At 38.7% G+C, this 12702-nt stretch overlaps 1 protein-coding gene across 5 annotated transcripts in view; it reads left to right on the plus strand.

Annotated features, from left to right (window-relative positions):
- LOC144207107 (uncharacterized) overlaps positions 1–12702 on the plus strand; it is a 66115-nt gene that overhangs the window by 6361 nt on the left and 47052 nt on the right. For 2 of the 5 annotated variants that reach the window (XM_077732352.1, XM_077732353.1), the window contains exon 3: positions 6401–6556. The exons of the other annotated variants lie outside the window; for them this stretch is intronic. In XM_077732352.1, coding sequence (XP_077588478.1) covers positions 6401–6556 — 156 coding nt within the window. The remainder of the gene's footprint in view (positions 1–6400; positions 6557–12702) is intronic. 5 annotated transcript variants of the gene reach the window in all.

A 12702-nucleotide genomic window follows, 5' to 3' on the forward strand; every position in this document is an offset into this window, starting at 1 on the left:
TTCTGCACTCCTTGTAGGATGGTGGAGGACTTTCAGCTTATCCCTAGCAGGGGATACGCATGATGTTTATTGTTGGTTTCCGATGAATTAAAATTGCCCAATTCAAAGTGCAAATTATATATTTCAGTGCAACTTGTATTTGATTTCTTTTCACTTTATTTTGCATTTTTGACTGATTTGCTTTATACTAAGGTGCAACTTATAGTCATTTATATAAATTGAAGAAAGGCACTTGAAATAAATCTGGGCAAACGGAATCTCGGCAAAAAAAAAAACAATCCGTTCTTTAAAGAATGAATACTGTATTTTCAGGAAAGTGGTTAGTATGTCGGCCTCACAGCTCAGGGGTCCTGGTTTCGAATCCAGGTCGATCCACCAGTGTGGAGTTTGCATGTTCTCCTCCCACATTTTAAAAACATGCATGGTAGGATGATTGGACACTCTAAATTGCCTCTAAGTATGGGTGTGAGTGTGAATGGTTGTCCGTCTGCTTGTTCCCTGCAATCGGCTGGCCACCGATTTAGATTGTCCCCAGCCTCTGATCTGAAGACAGCTGGGATAGGCTCCAGCACCCCCACAAACCTAGTGAGGATAAATCGGTTCAGAAAATGAGATGAGATACTTTCCTAATGAAGACAAGGTGATAAAGCAGCATCCATAAAAGGATTTGGCCACTGATGGATGCAAGAAACGCTCGTTATTTCCATGTAATAGTTTGATGTGTTTTATTGCGGCAGTGCCTGAATACAGGTAGTTTTATTTTTGAAATCTGCGGTTTGTGCGTTCATGACCTAAACTAACAAAGCCGCAGAGGTCGCTATTAATGATCTCTCATGGGGTGCAACCTACTCCTGCTCCACTTTGACTTCAGCATGAAAAAAACCTTTGTGAAATCCGCGACTAGAAGGAAAGGCCCGCTCATCATGTACTGCGGGCATGAGCGCTGGTTAGTTGTGTCTGTGTGTGTGTGTGTGTGTGTGTGTGTGAGAATGGGGGGTGGTTCTGATGAGTAGCACAGCAGGGGGGCTTTGAAAACTCTTCAAGGTTTTGGGATGAGGTTCAAGGTGCCCTTGAGATCTTATGACCTTTGACACCCATACCCTTGCCTTAATCTTTGTGGTGTGACATGAAATCTCAGTCCCAGTTCACATACAGTTTGAAAGAAACACACACTTTTGAACTGTGTGTAGATGGCAGGGGTGTCATGAGCCGGAAGTGGCCAACTAGGGGGTCCACGCGCCCAATGGGGTTGTTCTTTCTGACGGGTACTTTGTCACTCATGAATACTCATCTCATCTCATTTTCTGAAGCGCTTCATCTTTAGGGTGTGGGGGTTGCTGGAGCCTATCCCAGCTGACATGCAAACTCCAGACAGGTGGACGTGACCTGGATGTGAACCCGGGACCCCAGAGATGTGAGGGCAATGAGCTAACCACTAACCGGGCTGCCCCTCATTCATTTTTAATTAAATGCTTTCATTTTATCAATAACGGCGCTGCAAAACCAGAAGTTTGTGACTTTGCTCAATACGCCCCCTGGAGCAAATGAATAAACGTGCATTTGCCCCTCCCAGGGTTAGAAAAAATAGATTGGACGTCTAGTGTCGTCAATGGCGGCAAATAAGTTAACTCTTTGGGCCGAAAATGAACCCGTCTGGCCCACATAAAATCTAATTAGTGTTAAGGTCACTTGCGAACAAAACTGAGTTTAATTATTTTCTTTTATTCAACTATGAGGAGTAACCTATGTTTGATTCATCCAAAATAATATCTATAATCTATGACAGGTTTTGGAATTATTCCATGTCTCACATAGCTCACATAGGCCTAATTATTGATATGCAAAGACTCATTTTCGAGGCTTTGGTGGCCCTGCTGTGAAAGGTATAATTTTATATCACTTGGACACACAGAAGATTTTTTTCTTTCAACTTTAATCATGGCTCCGGTTTCTCTTGGACATGACCGGCCATTAGAATTCCGCAAGTGGAGAACAAATACAGACAATATTGAGACAATTGAGATTGAGACAGTGATCAAAATTAAATATTGAACAACACAACTCTGGAAGCGACTCACACAATCAAATTATGAATATTTTGTGTTTTTTTAGCTTCTATTTTACACAAAACAAGGTAATTTCTTGGATAAGTATCCCATTTCAATAAACCAATTAATTGAGACATGCTTTTGGCTTTAAGTAATACATACCGAGTTTTTTAATTTGGGGTCTCTGGCTTACTGGCCATAATTGCCCTAGAGTAGGCTCCAGCACCCCCAGGCTAGTTTCGAGGACAAGCGATATGGAAAATGAATGAAATAGGAATATTTTTACATTAGTAGGATATTTGATGCCATAATACAGACTAAAATTAGCAAAATAAATGTCTACTATTATTACTGTTAGTTTCATTTGGTTTAATTTTTAAAAACTGCAACAATAAAGTACACAGAAACACGTATAGTGCGCAAATAGTTTTGTATTTAAACATTTAATTGTAAATAAATATTTTTCCACATATGCCACGAATACAGAGAATACCAACACGGATTAAGCTTCTCTACCATTTTTGGGGGTATTTTTGCCTTAATTTTTTGTGCCATCCCATTATATGAAAATCACAGTTACATATAGATTACAACGTGCAATAAAATATATTGTTGTTTCTGTAGAAAAAAATAAGAAAAAAATATTTCAAAGAGCAATCATCACCATAAAAATGTCAAAGTCTTGTACATGTAATTTTTTTGCCCTAGCAAACCCATCTTCTATCTACTGAATTGCTTATAATCAAACCAACGCTTTGAGATGCAACCGTAAACCAAATTTGCCACAATCTCTGTCTCGTGGCATGTCAGGGCGCGCCCCGCCCGTGGGGACCCCATCTGTGGGCCCCAAAGTGCCAGCCCCGCCCCTTCAACTTCTTCCGCCCTTCTTTGAGGCAAACACGGGCCCACGCTGGGAATAGGAGTCGGCTGAGCAAATGTACCTGACAGAGGAAGCGCTTGTGCCTGGAGAACATATTTAACAATGCACACTCAACACCTGTCCCATCTCGGCGGGGGGCGCCATGAACAGGCGAGGCCGAGTCGGGTCAATGACAAGAGATGAGAGGATAGCGGCCAAACCGCTTCAACATTTATTCCGTATCCTATTAATTGTACTAAATTTTCCACTGATTAGCCCTCACTTGTAAGACATGTAATGATGTTTTTCCAGTCTATTTTATGACTTTTACATGGACTAGTTTAAAAAATATTATGCTCAAGAATTTAAGATAAATGTTGGGCAAAATTTAGTATGATAGTACTACTCTATAATTGTACTAATCAGAACTGAATGCTCCACAAGTTGTCCTGCTGATTTACAGAAATGCCACGCTGCAGTAGAAAGATATCATCATGGCCCTACTAAACTAAACTTAATCAGTAATCATTGATTTCCCGGTCTAATAATCAGGGACTCAAAAATGTCTATTTTGTGAGTGTCGAACAGTATCTAATTTTGTCACGAGATCTGACCTGCTAGTCCTTTTTTCAGTAACATGGTTCTTTTCCGCTACTCTAATTCTAACTTTAATCTGATATACTCCAAACCACTTGGCAAACATGTCTGCTGAGTGGGACTGCTTTTCTTAAGGACCTACTGATAGCAAAATAGCATCTATACATCTGCATTGGGACACCCCTACCTGTAATATATCCCTACTTAATGTATGTCTGTTTAAGAATATCTAATATCCTTGTCTTTTTAAATAATCAAAATATTATATTTGCAAACATCTGTTTGCAAATACAATAATACAATGCACATTTCCTGCTAAAAAGTAAAACCCAATCTGTAAATGAGTAAATATAACAAGATTCATATAAGAGCCGATTACTCGACTAAAACACTGGGCGGCAAAAACAAAAATATTATGTTAAAGAAAATATCCGTTTTTTTCTATCACAGAATGTTTGGCAATGCTGCCAATTTTTAGCGCGTCAGCCTCACAGCTCTAGGGTCCCGGGTTCAAATTCAGGTCACGTTCACCTGTGTGGAGTTTGCATGTTCTCCCCAGGCCTGCGTGGGTTTTCTCTGGGTACTCCGGTTTCCTCCCACATTCCAAAAACATGCATGGTAGGCTGATTGGACACTTTAAATTGCCCCTAAACTGTCCGTCTCCTTGTGCCCTGCGATCGGCTGGCTACCGATTCAGGGTGTCCCCCACCTCTGTACCGGAGACACCTGGGATTGACTCCAGCACGCCCGCGACCCTAATGAGGATAAAGCGGTTCAGAAAATGATATGAGATGAGATATGTCGCAATTTCCTCTGATTCTATGCACCACACCTAGTCACATTCTCTACCGTTTTGCTGTACATTTCGCATAAAGCATTTGCTTCCGTTTACCATCCATCCAAAGAAGAAGACTTGTTCTGCAACTATTGCAGCAAATATGTGGGGGCCATTTTTTTTTCTTGTTAATCTTAGTTGCCTACTTGGCATGCACAACAATGCTCATAAGCATATCTTGTTCTGTTAAGCAAGAGTACACTCGCCGCATACATAAAAAAAAGTTTACTTTTGTCAAAAAATCACTGTAATAAGTTATATTAAATAAAAGAAATGTTGTATAGCAAAAAACACAAGTGACATTTAAACACTTTCTCTTAAATATAAGTGGTTTAGCGTGACCTTACTAAATTAACAACACTATTGACTAGAAGGCTAGTTATGAAGCATTACATTTATTGTTGCATCACATAATAATGACTTCCAATTGTTTATAAATAACAGACCTCATTGTTGCAACTATATTTTAAAGTAGACCAGGATTGGAATGGAAGTAACTGGAATAAAAATGCAGATATCTCTATTTGTAGACATATGAGAAAAAAAATCTGCCACACCTGAGAAATTATTGTTTTTCTCTGGCGTAATACTTTGTTGTTGACCAGTATAATCAATTTTGTCACCCCTAATGTACACACATAATATGTTACTTTGACTTCAAAGCACTTTCTTATGGATTTTACGTGACGCCCATTTAGTTTGACAATACAAGGCTTTCTCCCGATGTTGTTTGTTTATGAAAAGAAACTTTCCCGTCCTCCTTCCTCGGCCTGGTCCCCATCGTGGTGTCCAAGGGTGGAGCGCTCTCTCGGAATCACGCAATTACATCTGGCACAACTCCGCATGAAGTAACGCTTTAAGAGCCTTTGTGCATCCCGCCTTTGAAGATGGGCCGCCTTCTTTCTTCAAGTTTCCCCTTTTGTCCGCCCTCTGTTGTACAAGCTTCACAGTCTCATACCCCCCGCCCCTCGCCATCCCTCACTCAAGACACAAGACAGAATGCGATGTGTCGTCTCCTCGTCTGCACAAAGCCGCAGCGCATTGGACACACCTTGGCGAGCATAAAGGCTTGACAATCTTGAGTGGGCTTGGACACGCAGAGACTGTGCTGCCGAGCACGATAAAGACGCTTCAAAAGTCAGGCTAGCGGACGGTCCCGGCCCTTTCTTCTCGTTCTGTCCGTAAACAGCTTAGATTAACATTTGGACACATATTTGATTACTATGACCTGAAATACCCTCTGCTAATGCCGTAAACTTAATGTATTTTTTAGTTTTAGAAAGACATTTTCCCTTTTAACATGTTTAAAGCCCCTGTTAAGTGAATGGATGTCTGGTAAATTTGACACAGCAAATTGGATCCATCTAAAAAATGAAAAAGAATATAAAATAAGGCTTAAAATCAGGTAAAATCAAATGATATTTTCTGTTGTCAAAGGTAATAGGCAAACTCTCAACCTTTTTAATTATGCCATTCCTTTTTTAAAAGGATGTAATCACATTTCAAGTATTATCATCAGTATTATTAGCAATAAACACTGAAATTCTATGGAAGAAGATAAGGACAAAAACGGGGCCAACCTTCTCACTTTAAAGTTAAATACAGAAAAAAACATTCACACACACCTACGGATAATTAAGGGTGTTCACCCAGCCTATCATACATGTTGTTCCAATGTGGGAATGATCCAACCTGGGGGAAAACATGCAAGAAGGCAGGGATTGAACCCACGGTCTCCTAACAGTAAGGCAGACATGCTAACCACTCCTTCACCATGCCACTTTATAATAATAGATGTCCAAATCATATTGACTGGGAGGTCATCCACCCACTGCCAGTCCCTCCCACACAAAATGTATCGGACAACTATTCTCGTCAATACTACTTATCTGTAATCTTTTACTAGCATGATACAGCGTTTAAAAATTTTGATTCCAATTATGCAAATTCTTGGCCACCCTTGATTTAGTGGTTGAAAAAATCTGCCATCATAAAACATGACTCTTCATTGGAAGCGCCCTCCCGCTAACTCACTTTCTCTGCTGCTACTCATTGAAACAGATGGCGTTTTATGCTGGGCACAATCAGGACTATTCAGCATCAGGCTGAACGGTCCCTCCCCATCTGTGCTCTGTCCAATCAGAACCTAATGAACACATTGAGAGCAGTTGGGAGCAGTCTGTTCCAAATTACTTGCATTTGCAGCAGGAGCTACAGGTAACTTTGCCATCATTTTTTCCCCCCGTCAAACTTTACACCTTCTAGCCCACCCACCTTATCTGCGGTGGAGAGTCGGGTTTCCAATCTCATTTAAATCATGGTTGATATTCAGGGGCACCATCAGCATTCTGACACAGCTTGAAAACTATATTTTACAGCTGATGTTCATTTACTCTCCAATTTTGAATACATATTCTCGTGACATTGAAGTACTCTCAGTTATATTTTTGTTCAAACAAAAACATGTTTAAACAGTTAAAGAGCTTATTACACAATATAAACAGTCAAATAAGTAGAAAATTAGTTCTAATGGTCCAATGATAATTCCTTACTAGAACATACACATAATACTTGAATTTGTTTGATTTCGATGAAGTGTACCCTTCAATTGACTGTTTAGGGTGTTGTTTGCCTTTTGTGCAAGGGCGGCTGGGATTGGCTCCAACACCCCACGACCATGACAAGGTTAAACAGTGTTGAAAATGAATAAATGAATGGATGGGGTGTTGCCTGTACATGGGAAGCACTCAGAGTTGAGTAGAGTAGCCAAAATGTGTACTTAAGTAAGAGTAGCATTACTTCAAAGTAATATATTTTGACAATATCTCATTGGTGAAATTGGCAGAGCTACTGTGGGCCTCTATGGTAAAGATAAAGTAAAATATAATACGAAGAGGAGTGAAAGAAAGAGGAAGAAATATAATGAGTGTAGTAGTGTTTATCACCCTGAATCGATGGGCAGTCGGTCATTGGGCATGAGAAGACAGACAACCTTTTGCACTCGCACTCATACCAAGGACCAATTTAGAGTGTCCAATCTCCTTACAATGCATGATTTTTGGAATGTCGGAGGAAATTGGAGAACCCGGAGAAAACCAACGTAGGCCCTGGAGAACATTCAAACTCCATACAGGACCCACCTGGATTTGAACCCATGACACAATTCTAATTAGGTTAAAGTAAAATGTATGGTATATTAAAACCACCCTTAGAAGTGAATTTTTCTCAAAAAGTTAAACAAGTGAATGTAATGGTGTAAATACAACACCTAACATCCCACCTTTGCTGGGAGTTGACACATGAAGTGTGCTGAAACCAAAGCACCTCTGACATAGTGATACAGGCTCTAACATCTCCTGGGACAATAGCGCGCAAACCTTGTTCCAACCAAAAGCTCAGTCTGCCCCCCCTGTGTGGATGTCCGTCACAAGATTTGACAGTAGCGCTGCCCCTTCCCACTGAGCCATCCCCCCGGTCAATCTGCAACTCAATTGGGCTGGTACCAGTGGGTGAGGCCTGCTCCTTCTGCTGCATGTCAAAAACAAAACAAAAAAAGAGCCAGGAGACACAGAGGAAGTGCAAATATCCTCTAATGGTTTTGATCCAGATGGATGCGTCCATGACAAAAGGCCGCCATGCCTGCGGTTCGCCTGGTTTTGTCAGTGAAAACGCGGTGGCCACCACAATAAAACTGCAAAATTATGCATGCGGCCCAAGTTCCATTGACATGTTAAGGAGCGCCTATTCTAATGAAGTTAGCTCATTCCAAGGCAAAGCGCGTGTCTTTTTAAAGACAATGGACAGCGGTTGAAGAGGTAATGGATTCACTCGGTAACCATTTCTCTGCCCATTTGCTTAACATTGGCCCTCTGTGAATGCAGCTTGATTGGATCGCCTAGAGGGGGTGTCTTGTAGGTTTTGTATTGTATCGCCAAAGATTGATGAGTGAAATGACAGGGCTTCTCAATTTGTGTGGTCAACCAAAGTTCTCTTTCGGGGCAAGCGTTGGCATCCAGAGGGTTCAAATCCATGTTTGGCTTTGCAAGAGGGGGCCTGCTCTACTTTTTGCCTCCATGTGTGTGCTGTGTTTGGCCAGTAATGTAAAACCAGGAGGCCTTTGAAAAACATGAAAAAGGTCTATATGTCAAAGTTATGGAGTTGACTCGGAGTTGTGAGATGAAGTTGTTTTTTTGGAGCACAGAGTGGAGTGTAATCTGAAAATATGGCCTGATTCAATCATAATTTTCATTGTGATAGCAATAATAGTGTGTATGAGTCAGATTTTCTTTTTTAGTCATGTATAGTAGACTCGGTTGATTTGTTGGTTTCGCTTGAAAATTAGATCATTATCTACAAAAACTGAGATGTCTTGTGTTTGTTTACCCTTTGTGACCTTTGCTAAAAAAGCAAGTGTAACTTAGTTCATGTAGGCTAGAGTCATGATCGGAATTTAATTTTATTGTGAAGTCATTTTTTTATCCCCACATTTTTTTAAATATGATGTTAATAAATACACAATCTGTTAAAAATATACAATGATAAAAAACAAAAATGTTCATCATGGCCACCAATAACAACTTAAATGTTATGTCTTTTAATTTTTTTAAACTCATTAGCCCCCATTAACAACAATATAAATCCAATGTATTCAGATTGGCATGACTAATGTTCATGTTTCAGTGTTGTATTTGTACTAACAGTTGTAGTCATAGTAGTTTAAACTATGGCATGCACACTTATGTATCATTTCATAAAATTGACAATGATAGATATCAAATTCATTTTGGAGGATAACTGTGGATTTGACTGTTAATTTGCCACTGTTAGACGTCCAATCAAAATGCACTGGACATCTAATTGCATCAATGGCAGCCAATATGCTAAAACATTTATTTTCATCAACCTCTCAAGGTAAAATAACTAAATTCTTATGAAAATATAATGTTCTTTGTGGGTTTATATAGGCAAGAATAAACATATAAGAGTGGTGAACCATGCCTGGAGTGGCTGGGCCATAAGAGAACTCAACATTTTATTCATTGGCAGCCATTGACAGTACTAAACGCGTCATCTATTCGAACTGGGAGTACTGGCAACAGTTATTCAAACATATGCTTGCCCCCACTATTAAACCTAAATTAGAAGTGTGAACTATTTAAAAAAAAGTTTGCCATAGTCAGTGTTCTCGTTACCTCTGCGTCCTGCGTCTGATACGCACAGCTTTTCTTCCAGACGCACAATTTCAAGTAATGTGCTTTTTTCGGACGCAAAGAAATTTTTATCAAAAAAAAACCCAAAACACATATATCCGATAGCAAACCAATTTATTCCACATAATCTTTGCGAAATAATTCTCGCGAGACTAGCAGACACTAGCAGACGAAGGAGAGAAAGCGATAGCAAGAGTTTCGTAATAGTGTAAGAAAGATAAAAAAAATGTTTCAGAAAAAGCAAAACAGTCTGGATAGTTATTTCGCAGTTAAAAATACAACTAGTAAGAAAAGAACTGCAGAAGATTCGATCGATGATCATGAAGCAAAACGGGGGAAGCAAGGAAAAATACGCACATTTCAAAAGACTTTTGGCTGCAAAGAGAGGAGGATCTACGAGCTGAAAGACTAGTACAATGATAAATAAACCCTAACCCTAAACCATATAATAAATAAATTAAATCGGAATGTTTATATATCGTTGTTTATGTTTTATTTGCATCCGTAGTATGTTGGGACTCGTGACAAGTTTCCTGGGACGCACAGTTTTCAGACAAGCGAATCCCTGGGACTCGCAGTGTGCCAATTGTAAAATTATCACTGCATAGTATTTCATTACCATTTTTTTATGTGTGCAGTAAAGCCATTTGTAAAAATATTTTTTCTTAGTGTCTCATTTCTTTTTACTTGCTTTTAACATAGCTGCAAAGAGGGCTGGTAATTACAGTGCCTTACTATTAACCATGTTACTTTATTTTGGGTAATGTTGCTAATGTGCCACATCAGACAAGTGCCAAGTCAAAGCGTTTTTGTCAAAATGCTTTCAAAGCAGCTCTCTTGCATTAACAAAATTCTCATGAATGCTCCCGCTTTTATTGAAGTGGTTGCTTGTATAATTAAGATGTTCTATTTTTCATAAAATGACACATTGAAATAAACGTGGCTGCAAAAAAAAAATGCATATTCGCATGGTGCCAAATGGTAATGGAAGGTGTTTTGACATGGTTATTAAAAGTAAAGTGGTTTTATTTGCTGGGGGTCACTATGTTTGCACAAAATAAAAATGTTTTGTTGGATATACCCTTCAGGGAGGTCTGACATGTTGAGGAACGAACTCAAGTCAAAGGGGGGCAATACTTTTTACCTGCAGCCCACTACTAGCCCATGTAACAATATGTGATCCACTCACAGTCTCATCATATTAGGGGATTTATTGAAAGAGGCGGGCAATCCCAGTCCAACTGTTTTTTTTTGCAAAGGCACACTGATAATCTCTTAGCCCAGATATTATCCACATTGCAGACAGATGTGGATTCACGCACGCGACGAGCAAACAATAGCATATAAGTAGCCGGGCAGGATTAGCTACAATTATGATGATGTTACAACCGTTTGAGGAATAGATTTAGACAAGAATATTATAAATGTAGGTAAAAAAATGATATCCCAAAAAGAGAAAGACAAAAGACAGCTCACTTTAGTGGATAGATTTAGGAATAATTTGATTTATAAAATCAAAGTAGCTGACAGGACTCCTTTTAAAGAAATATGCAACCAAATTAAACATATTAATGAAGTGTACCCCAAAATGCCACATGTAGAAAGACAAAAAAAAACATCTCATTTTTGTGCAGAAGTTTATAAATAAATGTATTCATAAAATCAAAGTACTGCAAAGGACTACTTTGAAGGAAATATGCACCCAATTATACATAACTACTACATGTACCCCAAAATGCCATACAAATTGAAGATGCTCATTTTGTTAAACAAATACAAAATATTGCGATAACAAATAAAGTTGTACTGTTATCACAATTTAAATGAGACATTTTGTTGCGGAAAAAATGCATAATATAGAGTTACATAAGCAAAATTTTATAAGAACATTTGATTCTCCTGATATTATTCCTCTATAAAATGTTGTGCCTTTTGTCTTATTTGTTTGAGTTGGATTATTTTGGATGTATTTCCAGTTTTGATCCCATGATTACTGCCAACCAATATTATAGGACAGTCTAAATTTTACTGCAGGAGAAGAATGAAAACAAAAAGCATCTTGATCCTAATTTTGTAGCATATTAGTAATGTTGGGTTTTGCGTCGTGAAGCGCATTTTGATATGTTCCAATATGGCAAAGGCATTGGGTTACGCATTGCAATGTATTTGACAATGCATAGCAAAGTATTTGACAATTCATAGCGAAATATAACCTGATGATTTTACAAATGAATGAAAAACATCACCAATGTTTGTGGTGTGTATTCATTTCAGCCTTCTGCAATTAGATACCATCATGAGCCAAAAACTGCTATTTAGTTAGTTTTAACAAAACATGACTTAATGACAATTTCATTGTAGGGTGACCCAAAAAGATGTGTACCCATGAAAATTTCTATTTTTACTTTGATTAAAAAGCTATTTATTTCAAATTACAACCACACATTATTCCGTTTATGGAAGACCATTCACTAGAGTTTCAGCTATTTCTGTCAATTTTTAGTCAATTTATGGCTTTCCCAAGATGTGTTCCAAATGTCAACCATTCCTTTGCAAGCAAACCTGTACTCATCTGACAAAGTTGTCAATCACTTTTACACACTGCTCTTTCGGGATGGCTCTCATTTTTGCTGTGATGGCAGTTTTCAGTTCCTCAATTGTTTGAGACATTCGTTAAAAAAAATGGATTTTTTTATCGAATAAAATATGGGTACGCATCTTTTTGGGTCACCCCGTATTTGGCATGCCCAATTTAATGAGGTATCCACTATCCATTTATGACAATTGCATCCTGTTTCCTCAAGAACCAATCATGCACGTGACCTTAAAAACGATGGTTTCAGTGGGAAAAATTGAATATATAAAAGGATTATTCCATGCATGGTATATTATAAATGTCTACTACACCCTGCACTAGTTGCCAGCCATAATTGTAAAGTGTCTTTCAAAAAATATTCTCCCAATATATTATAAACTGAATATTTGCTTTGCATTGTTTGACTTCAAATCATCAGTAATATTGCTCAGCTCTATTACTGTAATTATTGGGCGGACCCTCGTGTGCCAATTTAGTTGTCGTGACCCTAGTTTGAGAAGCACTGCTGCAAAGAGGCCGACCCCAGTCATATCTATGGAGATGAGGCAGCACACTGA

This window comes from Stigmatopora nigra, chromosome 14 (genome assembly GCF_051989575.1).
Source record: "Stigmatopora nigra isolate UIUO_SnigA chromosome 14, RoL_Snig_1.1, whole genome shotgun sequence".
NCBI lineage: Eukaryota > Metazoa > Chordata > Actinopteri > Syngnathiformes > Syngnathidae > Stigmatopora > Stigmatopora nigra.